At 38.6% G+C, this 18234-nt stretch overlaps 4 protein-coding genes across 4 annotated transcripts; 1 reads left to right on the top strand and 3 right to left on the bottom strand.

Annotated features, from left to right (window-relative positions):
- Nucleotides 1–399: 399 nt before the first annotated feature.
- Nucleotides 400–1374, bottom strand: LOC121966394 (olfactory receptor 6N1-like). Its single transcript, XM_042516495.2, has one exon. It carries the CDS (start codon nt 1369–1371, stop codon nt 400–402), a length of 972 nt encoding a protein of 323 aa, XP_042372429.2. The 5' UTR covers nt 1372–1374.
- A 4652-nt stretch (nt 1375–6026) lies between these two features.
- LOC121966395 (olfactory receptor 6N2-like) lies at nt 6027–7116 on the bottom strand. Its single transcript, XM_042516496.2, has one exon. It carries the CDS (start codon nt 6951–6953, stop codon nt 6027–6029), a length of 927 nt encoding a protein of 308 aa, XP_042372430.2. The 5' UTR covers nt 6954–7116.
- Nucleotides 7117–9660: 2544 nt separating this feature from the next.
- On the bottom strand, nt 9661–10773 carry LOC121940760 (olfactory receptor 13C2-like). The gene has a single exon (XM_042483460.2). It carries the CDS (start codon nt 10771–10773, stop codon nt 9661–9663), a length of 1113 nt encoding a protein of 370 aa, XP_042339394.2.
- A 3687-nt stretch (nt 10774–14460) lies between these two features.
- On the top strand, nt 14461–15378 carry LOC121964580 (olfactory receptor 13C2-like). The gene has a single exon (XM_042514784.2). It carries the CDS (start codon nt 14461–14463, stop codon nt 15376–15378), a length of 918 nt encoding a protein of 305 aa, XP_042370718.2.
- The last annotated feature ends 2856 nt before the right edge of the window (nt 15379–18234 follow it).

Here is an 18234-nt window from a genome sequence, read left to right as displayed (position 1 = left end):
ATATGTAGACGCAGAAGTCCACTAACAAAGAGGCAACATGTGACGACTTGTGACTTGATACATGTTGTATTATTAAATATTACCCAATTATTATTTAATTATTTTTCCCCAATTAGGGGAAAAAAATTCAGAAAACTCTATTTATAATTTAATTATTTACATATAAAATTATAATTGCAAATTATGTTACAGAAAAAAACTTTTTTTTAGCACTTTTGTGTTTTACTTTTCCTTTCTTTTTTTTTATTTGGACCTTGTCCCCCTCCCATTTATCTTTCCTGAAGAAATCAAGCCAAGTTGCTTTTATTCAAAAGAGTTCATCTCTAGTCAAAGATCTGATAGCAAACAAAATCTATGGATGAACATATTGACCGGAAGCATATTTTTTGCTTTAAAGCTTTATTGTTTACTGTTTGTGCATGTTGAGTTTTGTATTTTGGCCGCTGAACTCTTCAAAAACCTAAAAATGGCTTCTTTTAATCGAGGCAGATTGAGGCCGTAGACCAGAGGGTTGTTGATCGGTGGAATGATCAGATACTCTAGAGACAAAACAACTACGATGATTGGATTCATTTTACCGTTCTGGAATCGAGTCAGCGACAGGTCACAGAAAATAGATAGAGTGAAGTTGATGAATGTGACGATGTGAGGCAGGCAGGTCTGCAGCGCTTTGCCTCTGAGCTCAGCCGAGCTCCTCCTGCAGACCAGCAGGATGCGCAGGTACGTGTAGAGGATGAAGAGGAGCGGGAGGAAGGTGGTGGTGACGGCCAGAAACTGTCCCATCAGGTTGTTCACAGTCGTGTCCACGCAGGAGAGCTTCACCACCGGCCAGTTGGAGCAGAAAAGTTTGTGCAGTTTGTTTCCACAAAGAGGCAATCGAAGCGTGAGATAGAGACAGAAGCCAAAAGCACACGCAGGGTAGAGCACGGCAGAAAATAAAAGACGTCTCATCGTCTTAAAGCTCATTTTACTGTGATAATGCAACGGCTGACAGATGGCGACAAATCTGTCGTAGGCCATGACGCCGAGGATCATCACCTCATACGCCACAGAGGTGGAAATCACATATATCTGCAGGAAACACCAGGAGCGAGAGATGAGGTGCGAGTCGGACAGCAGGTCCACGAGAAACCTGGGGAAGAAGCCGGCCGAGCCGTACAGAGAGTTCAGGGACAGACTGCAGACGAACACATACATGGGCTGGTGCAGAGACCTGTGCAGACACACCGTGAGAACAACGAGCGCGTTAGCAGAGACGATGGTCGCGTAGATCAGCAGACTCAGGCTGAAGAACAGATATCTGAGGGGCCCGAGGTCTGCAAACAGAGTCAGCTCAAAGTGCAGAGGGTTCAGGCTGCTGTTGCTCCTCATGTCTGCACAGCTGCAGCGCTGCAGCAGCAGCAGGGAGCAGAGCCAGACGACAAGTCGTCCTAACGAGAATGTTTTTAGCAAATTGTCCAGTTTTAAAACACACTTTAACGAGACTTGAAACACACATGCACACATTTAATTTGCCTCGGCTGCACATAACACTTGTGCCTGACGATATTCAGTATCACAGAAAAGTAAAAAAATAAGACTGAGTGAAAAACTTTGCATGCAACACCGACCTGAGTCTTATAATATTTTTACAGTAAACATAAATAAACATACAGTATCTGTATAAGTAAATGGTGCAGATAGCTTAAATAGACTTTATATTTTCTTATTTCTATTTCATCTAATTTGTTTTTTAAAATATTTTAGCCTCTTTTTTTGCACCCACCACTTACAACATGACCGCTTTATATGCAGTATTTCCACCTCACAGTATACAGTCACATTCTATTTTTCCACAGTCATCAGAAATACTCACATAACATATGTACTTATTTTTGTATTTATACTTTGAAACAAGTCATGCTGCTTCCTACTGTGCAATAACGTTATTAAGGCTTTATTTCTATTTTATTTTTACAGTAAATATACCACACACCGTGCATGTATTTCTGTTATCCTGTGCAACTATCAATCATAAACATGTAAGTTAAAGCTGTATATCGTGTATATAGATTTTATATATTTTTTTATTTTATATCATATGCATTTTGTCATTTGCACTCAAAAGTCTTATTTTTTTGCATTCTTTTCTATTTCTGACTCCTGAGCTGCTGAATTTCCCCAGTGTGGGATTAATAAAGTCTTATTTTATCTTATTTTGAGTGTATTTACTGACTTAAACAGTATTTCTGTTTGCATCTTTAAGAAACAACTCAAAACTTACCCTTTGACTCTGTCTTTCCCTTAGATTAAAACCTCATGAAATTGCTTTACCCCCTTATGTCACTGTTATTTTCATATACATTTTAAAATGATGTTGATTGATTGGTTATTTATCAAACTGTTTACATTACAGTGTTTTTGTATGTTTTATCTTATCATTATTATTTCACACATTAATCCTGTCTCTTGTGTCTCCTCATGTTTGGACAACAGAGCAGCAAAAAACAGATTCAAAGAACAAACAGGAGAGAGAGAAGAAAAGGAGTGTGATCACATTTCAGGCACACAGTGAGAATCCAGCATTCTTACCTCCTGCATTTACAGAAAAACAGGTGCAGAAATCCATCTGCCCGGAGGTAAATGTACAACATGCAGAACAACATATCATTGAGTCATCATTGTTAATCATTACTTGCAAATCTTTCATATGAAAAACATTATAAAAAATAGTCAACTGTTTTCCCTCAGCATTGTAAATGTTTAAATTAATATTTAGACGTAAAGTGAAGACTTAATTCTTGCAGTATTAGCAAAATCTAACATTTTTTATGCATGTTGAAAAAAGCAAGCACTGCATGATGCAGAAAAATGTAATGAAAAGATGCCTAAACCGCAAACACAAACTAAACATATATGAAATTTTAAGATTCAACCAAAGTATTGATAATAACAAAAGTTTCCATATTTGTTGATCTGATCACTGAGTGAGAGCTCTGACAGCTGCAGTGTCTCTCCTGTAATGACTCCGACTGCAGCGGCTGTGGTAGTTTTATTGTTGTCGCCCGTTAGGATGTGAGCAGCGAGGGATTTTAACACCACTCACACCTGACTTCAGTCCTGTGCTGTGTGTATGTGTCCTTTTTTCTCAGTTTAATTTGTGGTCAACCAAGTAAAATGAAATAGTTAAAAGTATAATTATCCACACTTGTCTCATAAATAAACTAGAATTAAGGCCTTGTAGCTGTACGCCACCTCGCACCAGTAAAGTGACAGTTTCCATCCACGTCAGTGAAAACATGGCCGCTTCACAAATAGAAGATCAATCAGCAGTTTACAGATTAGTGTCACCAATTCAGTATCCCATCAAATGTCTCCCCGTCTGTTCCTGAGATATGGCGCTGAGTAACAGACAGAAAACGTGATGATATCAGTTAAATTTTGACCTTTTGGATATAAAATGTCATTGTCTCATCATTTTATCCTGTTAGATGTTTGGGTGAAATTTTGTCAGAATTTGCATTTGGATTCTTGAGTCATAGCCAAAAAATGTTTTGTGTAGCCACAGTGACCTTGACTTTTGATCTTCAATCTCCAAAATGTAATCACTTTAATTGTTGAGTTTAAGTGGATGTTTGTGCCAAATCTTAGGAAATTCTGTCAGGACCTTCTTTTCATAACACATCCGAAAAAAATGAGACAGACACAAGGTCAATGATCTTCAATCACCAAAGTCTAATCAGTTTCGTCCTTATGTCTACGTGGACATTTACGCAAAATTTGAAGAAATTCACTCAAGGTGTTCTTAAGAAATCATATTCATGAGAAAGAGACTGATAAGGTAACGGTGACCTTAACCTTTTACCAACAAAATCTAAGAAGTTTATCTTTGAGTCCAAGTAATTGTTTCCCTCCAGGTGTTCTCGAGGTATCATGTTTATGAGAATGCGGCAAAAGAAGTCACAGTGGTCTTGACCTATGACCTTTGACCACCAAATTCTAATCAGTTCATTGTTGAGTCCAACTGGATAAATACATACCAAATTTAGATAATTTCCCTTCAGGTGTTCTTCAGATGCTGTGTGATCAAGAATGTGTCGCATGAGGTCATATTGACCTTAGACCACCAAACTCAGAATCAGTTTATCCTTGACTCAGGGTGGATGTTTGTGCCAAATCTGAAGAAATTATCTTCAGGTGTTTTTGAGATATCAAGTTCACAACAGTGCCACAATTTCAAAGTCACAGTAACCTTGACTTTTGACCTCCAAAATCTGAGCACCTCATCCTTGAGTATGAAGGAAAATTTGTGCCAAATTTGAAGAAATTCCCTGAAGGTGGTTATGAGATAACATGTTTACAAGAATAGATGGATGCAATACACAGTGACCTTGACCTTTGACAACCAAGATCAAGGCCACTTCATCCATGAGTCCAAGTGAATGTTTGTGATGAAATCACTTCAAGACATTCTTGAGAGAACACGTTCCTGAGGATGGACAGACGTTTAGTTGGATGGGATATCTCAAGACCCTGAGGAAATTTCTTCAGATTTGGCACAAACACTCCCTATAACTCAACGCTAAACTGATTAGATTTTGGTGATCAAAGGTCAAGGTCACAGTGACTTTGTATCTACTCAGTTGTCGAACATGTTATCTCAACAACACCTTGAGAGAATTTTTTTCAAATTTGGCACAAACGTCCACTTGGACCCAGCGACGAACTGATACGATTTTGGAGATCAAAGGTCAAGGTCACTATCACCTTGTATCCGCCTCATTCTCGTGACCACAGTATCTCAAGAACACCTAGTGGGAATTTCTTCCAGACACAAATATCTGCTTGAACTCAGTGATAAACTTTAGATTTTTGTGGTCAAAGGTCATGGTCACTGTGACCTTGCATTTGCCTCATTCTTGTGAATGTGACATCTCAAGGGCACCATGAAGGAGTTTCTTCAAATTGGACACAAAAGTCCACTTAGACTTAATCATAAACTGATTAGATTTTGGTTATTGAGGGTCAAAGGTCAAGGTCACTATGAACTCACAAAACATGTTTTTGACCATACGGGCCAGTGGTTTTTCTGGTGTCAGTGTTTCGCTCTTTGTGTTGTCACACTGCAGATGAACCTCATAGTTACCACATGTAAATGCTGATGTATTAATCAAAAGTAATGACTGATGAACTTTATTTTGTTTTAAATGGCACAGACGTGTAATCACCTCCTGCTCACTGACTGAAACGTTTTACTGGGATGAATTACAGAAATTTGCTCTTATGATAATGGCTGGTAAAACTTCAAGATGAACCCAGAGCAAGAGCTACAACTTTAACACTTATCTTCCTTTGTTAACCATTATAAACTCATGAATAAACACACAGACATTAATACATGATATTCATATGTCACATTGTATGAGAGGGATGGCTGTCAGCCTTTAATCCCTTTAGACTGAATTAGAGCAGTGAATACGCATGTTTTCTGTGAATTGTCCTCACCTATGCTGATGTCCTCGTCTTTGCATATTGCAACCTTTTGATTCTTCCATGGTTTTATAACTTGTTGATGTTTCCTGTAACGTGTGTTTCTCTTGCTCTATATATCACGATACCATCATTGTAAAAGAGAGCTTACTCTCAGTGGCCTTTCCCTTTTAAAATAAAAGTCATAAAAACTCCCCACAATGTTCTGTTGTGCTGTAATTCATTAAAGAGACTTCTCTATTTTGGGACGTTAAACTTAGCTATATTTTCATATATACTTGGGTGTAAATGAAAAAAAATGAAGTAACACATCATGATTTTTATGTTTTTAAACAATGTCAGGAAACATAATTATGCTTTAGTGATTTACATATGAATGACCAAAAAATGCATCTAAAAACTGAAAAGGGAAACTTCAACCACTTGATCAAATAAAGATGTGTGATTTTTAAACAACAATGCGGTGATGCAATATTCTTTAATGTGCATTCATCATAGAAATAATTAAAATACATTTATAAAATATCCTGTTATTATTTTACAGAGGTGTTAATACATCAGATCATTTTGGCTTGACAGAACAACTTCTTGAGGTGCTTGGAAATTTCTTTCATCTTTAGTCCGTACATAATGGGATTAAAGAGAGGGTGATACATTACGATTTGTAAAGACATTATTAAACTTAACGTTTTTGAAAAGTCAGATTCCAGCTGAACTGTAATCACATCATATGCACACAGACAGGAGAAGTTGATTAAAACTATCAGATGAGGCAAACATGTCTGAGCAGCTTTTTTTCTGACTTCTCTACTACTGCGATAGGTTATTAAAAGTATTCTGATGTATGTAAATAATATGAAAAGCATAGGAACAAGTGCAACGTTAAGCAGAATTACCATATCATGTATTATTTGTGCTCTTGAGATAACACATTGAAGTTTGTACACTGTATTTTTACAAAAAACTCCTTTTAAAATGAAACTACACAGTTTTTTATTAGCACTCAAACCGGCTGGCACTGCAACCTGACATGCAGGCAGAATCCAAGCTAAAGCCAGAAAAATACTGATGGTTGTTTTTGTCATGATCGTTGGATATTGCAGAGGTTTACATATAGACACATACCTGTCATAAGCCATGACTGCCAACAGTAAGAACTCTGAACCTCCTAAAGAGTAAAATATATGAAACTGAAAGAGACACGCCGAATAAGATATTAACTGTTTTTCAGACAAAAAATCAATCAAAAGCTTTGGGTAGACAACAGTGCTGAAAAGGACAGAGTTCAGTAACAAAGCTGCAATGAAAATGTACATCGGATCATGGAGGTTTTTGTGAACACAAATAAGGTACACTATAGTAGAATTACTGCAGATTATTAGAATATATACTATGAATATGATCACAAAATAAACATATTTGTATCGGTTCACTTCCACATGCCCACCAAGAGTCACATATGTTACATTGAATTCATCATCCATTAAGGTTATTAAAAAGCCGAAAGACAAGAGGCAGATTATTTACAGGAAAACAACAGAGAAAAGAACAGCCACTGTAACCCGTTCTGGAGTCTTTTTCATTTACCTGACCTGAAAACACACTCAGAGTGTGTTCATCTCCAGGATTCACAGCGTGAACTGTTTGAGTCTGTTGAATGGTCCTTTTTTAACAGATCGTTTGGCCCTCCATGGACCTCATTTAAAGTCTTCACCAAAAACAACTAACTTGTAAACAACTTCATCAAACTCTGGAGGCCTGAACTTAAGTGGAAGGAGACCCAAAGGCTTTCTTTCAGTGGGAAAAGAACGTTTTAAGGATGTTTAGCGTTTCAACTAATGTCCCTTTAAGGTTAAATGCTGACTGAGACATAACTGCAGCATTCTGAGGACGTTTTTGTGATGTTGGGAGGTGACAGATCAGAAGACGTCTTTTAAAAAACGTTCCCACAATAGAGCGGTGAAAGGATGACGTATTTTTGTAGGCCAACCAGGAAGTTAGCATTGCAGTGGTTCCCTCGTCAAAAACCTTATTTGAATGGGTTTTTCGATTATGGCCAAAAATAATCTCTGTGACAAACAAAAGTTTAATATTCTTACACATTTTTACCAGCATGATAATCTTCACAGATAAACACCACTTTAGTGTGTTTTGAGGCGTAGTTGAAATCTCCAGAAGCAAAAAGCTATTGTTAGGCTACAAACCAACGACACTGTAGTCGCACCACTACAAACAGTAAAAAAACATGTTAAAACACAATCGAAAAATATTATGAACTGATAAATCTAAAATTTTATTTTGCAGAACAAAATGTCTTTAGCCTGTGTTAACCACAGACCTTATTTAAGGCATTTTACCAAAAACCCATAAAAAAAACCCAGAGACTTTAATACGAGGGAAACAGAAGTAAGAAGTAAGAACCAAAAGTTGCTTTCTGGGTTGTTTTCTTTAACTTGAAATGTCGCCTTTAAGGTCATTATGCTAAAAGTAAGAAGCCTGTTCTCATTCCGAAATTGTCAGACACTGCCACTTTTGCAGCGCTTTCGGCGTAAGATCCTGGTGCCAAAAACCACCTTTCATGTCCGCATGGATCACTGCGGGACAGAACTGTTGACGTTGTTAATTTACACGGGACAGCCGGACGATGCCTGCACACTGACCACGCTCTCTCGCAGTCTGTTGGAGCCGTACCCCGAACCAAACAGAAAATCAGCCGTTCTGCATTTACTGTGCAATTTTTGTCCATTTTGTTCTTTTACAGGGGTCAGATTTTAATGAACTCCTCATGATTCGAAACAGTTTATTTGAAACTGACACTTCACGAAGCCCCTCCCGAGAACAGCCACGGTCAGTTCCTACGTTAGCAACCGTAACTATGCGCGGGAGGCCTGCCAATCTTTCAGCAGGAGCCAATATGTCAAAGGACCTGCTGACGTACAGGACCTGCAAGTCTGAAAGCCGAAACCAAAAAATTGAGAGGGTGTCGAATTTTTCGCCTTCCTGAAACTGAAGACCCCAGAAGAGAGATGTCAGATATGGATAAAACAGCGTGGAAGACCACATGAGCCGCTGAATCCATCAAAGATCAATAAGGGGGGCTGTGCGGCACTTCTTCTGCCACTAGACGGCAATACCTGTGACCAATCACACCTGAAGCACTTTTTGCACTTACTAAGGGTTTTTTCCTTAAGTCTAAATTCTGGCTTGCGTTGTACGTCGCTTTGGATAAAAGCGTCTGCTAAATGAAGTTGTAGAATTGTAAAAACAACGTTGTTTGTTTCAAGTTAAGATGCTAACTAATGTCAGCTAACATTAGCTTTGTGTGCTAAGTTAGATAAAGTTAGCAAACAAAGACGGCTGAATAATATAATTAATATACAGGAATTCAAATTCCAATTACTATCACCTTATCTGGACCCATTAAAATAAGACATTTTCATCAGCTAAGAGTCCTGCTTTCTTATTTTTTTGGCCTATAAATAGTTAAATGTCTCATTCTTGCTTCTTACTTCTTCAAAGTTATGTCTGAAAGTTTTAGAAAAACATATCCAATAAAAAGATGATCTCTCCCAAAACCACCACTGTGTAAGTTTTTCAAGGTTCATCTTTTAACTGTTACAAAACATAAATGCTCTTCAGTGGATTCAAACAGGATTTTACTCAGAAACACGAATAAAGTGATGCTGCAATCTCAGCTGAAGAAGGCACTGCCATTTGGTGTAAACAGTTCATTTGCAAAAGCAGAAAAAAATCATTTTTAAATAGAATGAACCAAAATCAGGTTGATTAATTATTAAAACAATAGAATGGCAGTTTAATTGATAATCCACGGATTGCACATAAAAGACACACTAGAGGTAAAAACAAAACCAACAAAACCAAAAAAAAACCCAGATACTTTTGGAAAATAAATCCAATCCAATTGTTTGTGTGTTAATGTGTGTGTGTGATATTAAAACAATATTTTAAAGCAACAAATTTCAAACAAAACTTGGGATGACACACTAGAATGAAAATACAGATGTTGAAAATTCCTTGATCAGTCGTCACATTGTTCATGCTGATGTTATTCTTTACTGTGCATCCGTCATAGTATTAAGTTCTGATATTAAACAAAACAGCTGATCCCGAGGAGTCACTTTTCCTCAGTATAGTTACAGCAAAAAAGAGAAACTAATCAGTGTTGATGCATTAGTTCATTTTGGCCGGACAGAACAGCCTCTTGAGGTGTTTAGAAATTTCTTTCATCTTAAGTCCGTACATTATGGGATTAAAGAGTGGATGATACAAAACAATTTGTAAAGTCATTATTAAATGCACAGTTTTTGAAAAATCAAGTTCCAGTCCACCGATAATGACGTCATAGGCACACAAACAGGAAAAGTTTACCAAAACTATCAAGTGGGGTAAACAGGTCTGTGCAGCTTTTTTCCTCACTTCTCTACTGCTGCGATAGGTTATTATCAGTATCTTTGTGTATGTGAAGAGTATGAAGAGCACAGGGACGAGTGCAACGTTAAGCAGTACGACCACGTCTCGTACAAGATGTGCTCCTGAGATCACACATTGAAGTTTGTAAATTTTATTGTTGCAAAAAACTCCTTTTAGAATAAATCTACACAGTTTCATCTGAGCAATAAATACTGTTGACACTGCGACCTGAAAAGCAGGCAAAATCCAAGCTAAAACCAAAAAAACACAGACAGTTCTTTTTGTCATGATCGTTGGATATTGCAGAGGTTTACATATAGACACATACCTGTCATAAGCCATGGCTGCCAACAGTAAGAACTCTGAACTTCCTAAAGAGTAAAATATAAAACCCTGAAAGAGACATGCTGCATAAGATATGATATGTTTTTCAGATAAAAAGTCAATCAAAAGCTTTGGGTAGACAGCAGTGCTGAAAAGGACAGAGTTCAGTAACAAAGCTGCAATGAAAATGTACATCGGCTCATGGAGGTTTTTGTGAACACAAATAAGGTACACTATAGTAGAATTACTGCAGATTATTAGAATATATACTGCAAACATGGTCGCAAAATAAATATATTTGTATTTATTAACTTCAACATGCCCACCAAGAGTTACATACGTTATATTTAACCTAGCATCCATGAAGGTTGTTAAATACTGAAAATGTAGATTATATGCAATGAAATAACATAAAAAATAGCAGTCACTGAATAAACATGTAACCTGTACTGGAGAGTATTTTTCATTTACCTGACCTGAACATACACTCAGAGTGTGTTCATCTCCAGAATTCACAGAGTGAACTGTTTGAGTCTTTTGAACGTTCATTATTCTTTTTTATCAGATTGCTTCGGCCTCCATGGATCTCATTAAAACTATTTGCCGAGAACTGGTAAATAACTTCATCAAACTCTAGAGAGCTGATTTTGAAGAGCTGCTCAGTGGTTGCTGCACGATCTTCTGGTGTCTTCAACATCGGGGTACCACGGCCCGTTCTCACTCCGAACCTGTCAAATCGAGATGCCAAAGTCCACCTCCTGCATTCAATCAGAACACAGTAGGGCGCCATCACAAGAGCACGCTCAGACAGAGCCAGTATCGTTGTTATTATACGCTGGCAGACAGCTGGAGGGCACCGGATGTGTCAACATGCAACGTGCACTGGCGGCTTTACTTGAGAACACGGCCAGACAGAACCGGTCGTGTGCGCAGGAAATGCGAAAGGATAGCGTCAGGTAGTAACACTGCCAGTAACCACGCAATGTAAGTAGCATGAGTACGCTTATAGGGCAGTAGGTGGGGAGGTGGATGGGTCCCAAAAACACCTGACTTTCAGCTGGGAGTCCGGAGTTCACTCTCCGTGTGGATGTGTGCTTTTTTTTATCTACACCTTATCATGTGCGTCTTTTCCCTAAACCTAACCATTGTGATGTTCCACGCTGTGGTGTAATCATTACAATCATGCAGCTTTACCCAACCACATGTGCATTTGTTGACATCACGGTAACTGCATCTTGGAGCTTAAACAGCTGACAGGGCCTAAAACTTAAAACGTCATGATTAGGGGTGTCATCATGAGAAGAGTTGGAATTAGAACGAGTTGGGTGCCACCTGAAAATGGCAAAGTAGTGAGATACCAAAGCAATAACAAAAACATAAGTACCAAATACCAAAAGCTCTTCTCATAAACCCTCAGAAAATTCATTGATCTTTTGTCACATTATTCATGCTGATGTTAAAAGTCTCATTGGAGTCATCAGGTGGGCAGCATCCTTCACTGATGTTTCGATTATCGCCCCTCAACACTTCCAGAAGGCTCATCGGCAACACCACACCAGGCATCCCAGGGTGTGCCCATCCCTGGCTTTCAACCCTTCTATGCTGTTGGTGTTATCTTGGGGTCCAGGATGGGTCTGTCCTATTCATCCAGAGCCACCACCTTGCCTGTTCAGCTGCACTTGAGAGGACTTTGATGGCTTGGCGCTGGGCTTGGCCCACGGACTCCCACGTCCGTAAGCAGCCTGGTAGCTGACTTTCCCACAAAGTCTCTGCAGCCAGCTTCCACTGGGCAAACCTTGGCTATCCAGCCACATTGTTCAGCATCAGCTGCCAGCTCAGCGTACTTAAGGCTCTTGTGTTCGTAGGCCTCCTCCACAGCATCTTCCCAGGACACAGTAAGCTCTATGACGTAGGAGATGTGAAGTAAGAAGGACCAAATCCTCCACTCCCCGACTGGCTGGAGTCCGACAGACCCCTGTTTTGGTATGCTTTCTACTTTCAAAGACAAACTCTCTGGTAGGAGCAGGATGGAGGGAGCTGTAGGATGTCCTACAGCTCCCTCCAGGAGACTTTCCTCTTTTCAACTCCCTCCCATCTTATCTACTGTCCTTGCCTTGCTTGAGGGACAGCCTTCACACACCTTGCTGCCTGCTTTTGCCGGCGCACCTCCTGAATGACAAGACCTTGGCACTGAAATGGTCTGCTTTCTTCAAGGCAGAAACCTCCCATCCCTTGTTGTACATGGATAACGATGTCCCAGGGCTTAAGGGCCAACTTTGCCTGCGGTGTAGCTGCGGATGGGGTCCATTTCCTTCTAGCTGAGAGAGTAGGAACTGTCTGGGCAACACTTGGGTCATGGGATTCCTTCAACATCATTTCCAGCCTTACTTTGGAGCACTTAAACTCCTCCGCAAGACTGGACACAGGAAGTTCCAGGATGCCTCTTCCATACACTACTATGTTGCTAAAGCATCTGGGAAGATCCAGCCGCTTTTTGGCTAATGAGATGATCAACCTCTCAGGTTTCTCAACCTTTGAGATTGGGACCTTGTAGATGGTCAGGGGCCACAGCAGCTGGGGGTAGGAGACCGAACTGAAGGCACCTGAGCCTTAACTGGCCAGGGAGCAGGGACTTATTGATACTCTCAAGGCTGCTGCTGATGTTCTGCCTAAGCTGGTCTACTTGATCTGTGCCCTTGGGGGTGGCATCATATCAGCATCCAAGACTCTGGCTTTTCTGTTATTGTTGGTATGGGTTTCTCGCCAATGTAGAAATGCTGCTCTAACAGCCTCCACTTGACCACTGATAGGCTCCTGGACTTGCTTGGTTATATTTTATCTAGGCCCACTCAATGTTGTCCTGAGGCTTTTCATTTTGTGCTTGCCTTGGTTGTGGTGAATGTGGTTATATCATCCATGTGCACTCTGATGGGAGGGAGATGAAGATCACCCATTGGGAGGCTCTGATGATGACCTCCATGGCCGTGGTGAAGTCTAGCTGGGGGATGGTGCATCCTGCCATGATACCTATTTCTTGTGCTGCCATACTGTGGTGTACTCTTCAGTTGTGAGGCATAGTTAGAAGTCCTGGAAGTAGAATTTGACGAGGGCAGTGATAGCTTCTGGGACACTAAAGCCTGTCCATGCCCATGTGCCACCAAACTGAACCACAACCTTAACCCATTGCTTAAACCTACTGTAGGCGCCAGCTAGTATTGTTTTAAGGTTTGTTGCCATGGTTACATACAGGGTGGTGGGTCACGTGGTGGTGCATCAGCTGAGTATTGAAATCACCTATTCACCTGGTGAATGTGGGAACTGAGAGGGTGAAAGGGGAAGTCGTACTTTTGCTGACCGCATGATCTCAGGACATTTTTGGCTGTTTTTATGGACTATGGGAACATTCACCGATTGTGTTTTTTAGCAGCAATAAATACGCATAAATCAGCGCTGAGAGATGTTTTTATTGGAGAGCCAGCGCGTCCGGCAGGTAAAGTTTTCCCCTGTTTAGCCTCTTGGCGACTATTGTTTGTTTGTTTGTTTGATAGTCGCCTAATACCTACCATAAATTATCATGATTGATTTTATGTCTATTACGATTGTTAAATGTTATCGTTACCGTTATTGTTGATGTGCAGCCCCCCTTCACTCTTTTCCTCTTTTTTCTGTCTGTCTCTTTCCTATATGTCTTTTTGTCATCTACTGTAATTTAATTGTTATTTACAACATCTATTGCACATCTGTCTGTCCTGCAGAGGGATCCCTCCTCAGTCGCTCTTCCTGAGGTTTCTACTGTTTTTTTTCCCATTATAGGGTTTTCTGGGGGGAGTTTTTCCTTTTTTTTCCTGTGAGTAAATTGACAATGTAATAATATGTTGTGACAATAAAATTGACTTGACCTGACTTGACCTGATATGTCTAGAGTGTCACAAGTAGATGTGAAAGTCCACTGACCAAGCTGTGATGTTTGACAAGTTTGGAGGAAGACATGTTGATATGTTGCAAACAATATCCATGAGTCCAGGCCTCTAGAGTTTGAGTATTATTTCCTTTGGAGAATTTAATTAGCTCCATTGAGGTTTAAAACAACCTTAAAACTTCTCCCAGTCTCAAACTCATCATATATCGAATTCACCTGTGCACGTCTAGGTCAGGTACTGAGGACTGAATGAATGAAACAACATTTCTAGTAATGTACCTGTTTTATTAATCAACATTTTGATTTGGAGAACTATAATGGATACATTTAATGTATCATATATTACTTTTGATGGTCATGTGGAAGTGCAGAAATACAGATATCTTTATTTTGTGGTCATTTTTGTAGCATTTATTCTCATAATTTTCTGTAATTCCACTATTGTGTGGATCATAGTGGTTCACAAATCCCTGCATGAGCCGATGTACATTTTTATTGCTGCTCTGTTAATCAACTCTGTCTTTTTCAGCACTGCAGTCTACCCAAAGCTTTTGATTAACTTTTTATCTGAAAAACAGATCATATCATATTCAGCATGTCTCTTTCAGTGGTATATTTACTATTCTTTAGGAGGTTCAGAGTTCTTACTGTTGGCAGTCATGGCTTATGACAGGTATGTGTCTATAAGTAAACCTCTGCAATATCCGAATATCATGACAAAGACATCTGTCAGTGTTTTCCTGGTTTTGGCTTGGCTTCTGCCTCTTTGTCATAATGCAGTGGTCCCTGTCCTGAATGTTAAGAAAAAACTCTGTAACTTCACTTTAAAAGGAATAATTTGCAACAGTACAGTTTCCAAACTTCAGTGTGTGAGGTCGACACTGCTGAATATATACGGTCTGATTCTCTTTGTGGTTTTTCTGCCTCTCCCTGTGCTCTTCATACTGTCTACATACACAAGAATATTTCAAATAGCGAATCGCAGTTGCAGAGAAGTGCAGAGAAAAGCTGCACAGACGTGTTCAGCTCATCTGCTGGTTCTCATCAGCTTTTCCTGTTTGAGTGCTTATGATGTACTTCAAACTCGACTGGAAGCAGATTTCCCCAAAACTGCACATTTAATAATGACTTTACAAGTGATTGTGTATCACTTTCTCTGTAATCCAATCATATACGGATTGAAAATGAAAGAAATTTCTAAACACCTGAGGAGATCATTCTGTAAAGTGTATTAACCCTTTAACGCCTGGACTGTTATCAGTTTTCTTGTGCTGTGTTACGCCGTTTACAAGCATTAAAATGTCTTAAACCTGAACAAAAAAACATGTATTGTTTTCTTTAAAAAGAAACTTGGAGAAATAAGGCAACGAGCAACTTGACATAAGGTGTCCTGCAAACTGAAAGAAATTAGACAAAAGATGACAAAAAATGACCTATCTATTGTTTGTTGGTTTGTTTTTTAAAACAAGATGAAATTATTGCATTGGGGGGAATTTTCCGAAAATATAATGAAATTAATAATAATAAGATGAAGAATAATGATAATAATATTTACATGTCATGGAAGTATGTACACAAGTTTGTATATTAGAAAATTTTCAAGTCATTCTTTTTTAAATGATTGTTTTTTCAGTCTTTTTTTGTGCTAATTTACAGTTTACAGATTTTTTGCGCCAATTTTGAGTAATTTTTTGTGCCTTCCTCCAATATTTAAAAAAAAGAAGCTCAGGTTGTAAAGGGTCAACACTGATAAATGTCATAATAATGCAGAGAGGTGAGATGTGATTTCTGTGATCCTTTGAAGACATTTAACCCTTTGAAACCGGAGCAAATTGGTTTTATTTCTTTCTAACACATGGGGAGAGGGCCACAGGCAATGTATCAAGACATGGCTTAAAAATAAGCATGCAATTAGTTGATTTTTTTTTTCACAAGAAAATAACCTGAAAATAAACAAAAAATAAAATAAAGGTAAAAACAAACAAGAAAATGACTCTAAAAGTGCTGAAAAAAATGTCTGTGTATAGATAGATAGATAGATAGATAGTAGAATTAGCATTTTTAAGACTTTTGAAAGATTTCATTAAAAAAAGAGTGTGGAAATATAGAAGAGGGAATAACAAAAACATCTGAAAATACGCTATATTAAAGATTAGATAGGCCTAAAAGATACAGTATAATAAAAGCTGTTAACAAAATGCATATATAATTCAAAGTAGAATTATGAGTGAATTATGTGTTTTAAGTAAAAAATAAGCGCTGAAATAATTAAAACACATCTGAGTTCTTAATAAAACTATTAAGATAAGAAATAAATATCACACCATTTAAAAACAAACAAACAAAAAACTAAGGGTTTGGGTCGAGCTTCACATATCGACGGGGAAACACACTTGGATTTCACACAGGTGTATCACTGCAGCCTCAGTCCCGTTTTACCTGATCCCGCACTTCACCTGACTTCCCCTCCGTGCCTTTATTTTGAAACTCAGACAGCAGCAGGCAGGAAACAGAAAAAAGAAAAACAATGAGGATAACTCCGCAAACTCAGAATAAATCTTCGACTATCACAGGTCCGCGGAGTGAGTCAGCAGCGCGGGAATCAGTTTGGATTTCGGAGGAAATGACGGAGCACGTCACGGGATTTACGATGACGCACGTCTCGCTGTGCTGGCCTCATGCCACAGCAGCGTTAGCGTTAGCTGCTCCATTTTGACAGTTTTCGGCTGAAAAAAAAAACGTCCAAACTAGTGAACCGTGTTTTCCTGCCGGGAGATGACGCGACTTTAACCAGCAGTGAGTCCTAAAAAGTTTAAATAGTTAACGAAATCTGCTAAACGATAAACAAAGATAAACTTAGCTAGCCGCTATGCTAATTTATGCAGTGTAAAGTGCTTAAGCTAATATGGTGATTAGCTAAAAACAACCGTTTATTTTTATGAACCTTAACAGTTATTATAACTTTTTTAGGAACCTTTTCAGTTATTAAAATTGTTTTTTATTTTATTATTTTACTTTTATGAACCTTTACAGTTATTTTAACTTTTTAGGAACCTTTACATTTATTATAATTGTTTTTTTATAAACCTTTACAGTTATTCTAACTGTGTTTTTATTTTATTTTTATTTACTGTTATGAACCTTTACAGGTATTATAACTTTTTTAGGAACCTTTTATTATAATTGTTTTTTTTTTACGAACCTTTACAGTTATTCTAACTGTGTTTTTATTTTATTTTTATTTACTGTTATGAACCTTTACAGGTATTATAACTTTTTTAGGAACCTTGTATTATAATTGTTTTTGTTTTTTTTTACGAACCTTTACAGTTATTCTAACTGTGTTTTTATTTTATTTTTATTTACTTTTATGAACCTTTACAGGTATCGTAACTTTTTTATTGATTGTATTTTATTTTATTTTTTTTTTACTTTGAACCTTTACAGTTATTATAACTTATTTTAGGAACCTTTAATGTTATTATCACTGTTTTTTATTTATTTATTTTACTTTTACAGCTATTATAATGATTTTTATTAGTTTTGTTTTTTAATGAACCTTTACTGTTCTAACTGTTTTTTAATTATTATTTTTTTTCTTTTATGAACCTTTACAGTTATTATAACTGTCCATCGATCCATCTATTTTCTACTGCTTATCTGGGGTCGGGTCACGGGGCAGCAGCCTAAGCAGGGAAGCCCAGACTTCCCTCTCCCTGGACACTTCGTCCTCTTCCCGGGGAAGCCTGAGGCGTTCCCATGCAAGCTGAGAGACATAGTCTCTCTAGTGTGTCCTGTATCTTCTCCGGGGCCTCCTACCGGTGGGACGTGCCCTGAACACCTCACCAGGGAGGCGTCAGGGAGGCATCCTAATTAGATGCCCGAGCTGCCTCATCTGAGGAGCAGCGGCTCTACTCCGAGCTCCTCCCAGATGACCGAGCTTCTCACCCTATCTCAAAGGGAGAGCCCAGCCACCCTACGGAGGAAACTCATTTCGGCCGCTTGTACCCGCGATCTTGTTCTTTCGGTCACTACCCAAAGCTCATGACCATAGGTGAGGGTAGGAACGAAGATCGACTGGTAAATCGAGA

The sequence above is a fragment of the Plectropomus leopardus genome, chromosome 10 (genome assembly GCF_026936395.1).
Source record: "Plectropomus leopardus strain MGB_pleo_1.0 chromosome 10, ASM2693639v1, whole genome shotgun sequence".
NCBI classification, from domain to species: Eukaryota; Metazoa; Chordata; class Actinopteri; order Perciformes; family Serranidae; genus Plectropomus; species Plectropomus leopardus.
The sequence above is the reverse complement of the archived record's forward strand: the minus strand, read 5'-3'. Positions and strand labels throughout refer to the sequence as shown.

What these genes read in the sequence shown, in the direction of transcription:
- LOC121966394 (XM_042516495.2), bottom strand. Translation starts at nt 1,371, where the DNA reads ATGAGGAGCAACAGCAGCCTGAACCCTCTGCACTTTGAGCTGACTCTG.
- LOC121966395 (XM_042516496.2), bottom strand. Translation starts at nt 6,953, where the DNA reads ATGGATGATGAATTCAATGTAACATATGTGACTCTTGGTGGGCATGTG.
- LOC121940760 (XM_042483460.2), bottom strand. Translation starts at nt 10,773, where the DNA reads ATGAACGTTCAAAAGACTCAAACAGTTCACTCTGTGAATTCTGGAGAT.
- LOC121964580 (XM_042514784.2), top strand. Translation starts at nt 14,461, where the DNA reads ATGGATACATTTAATGTATCATATATTACTTTTGATGGTCATGTGGAA.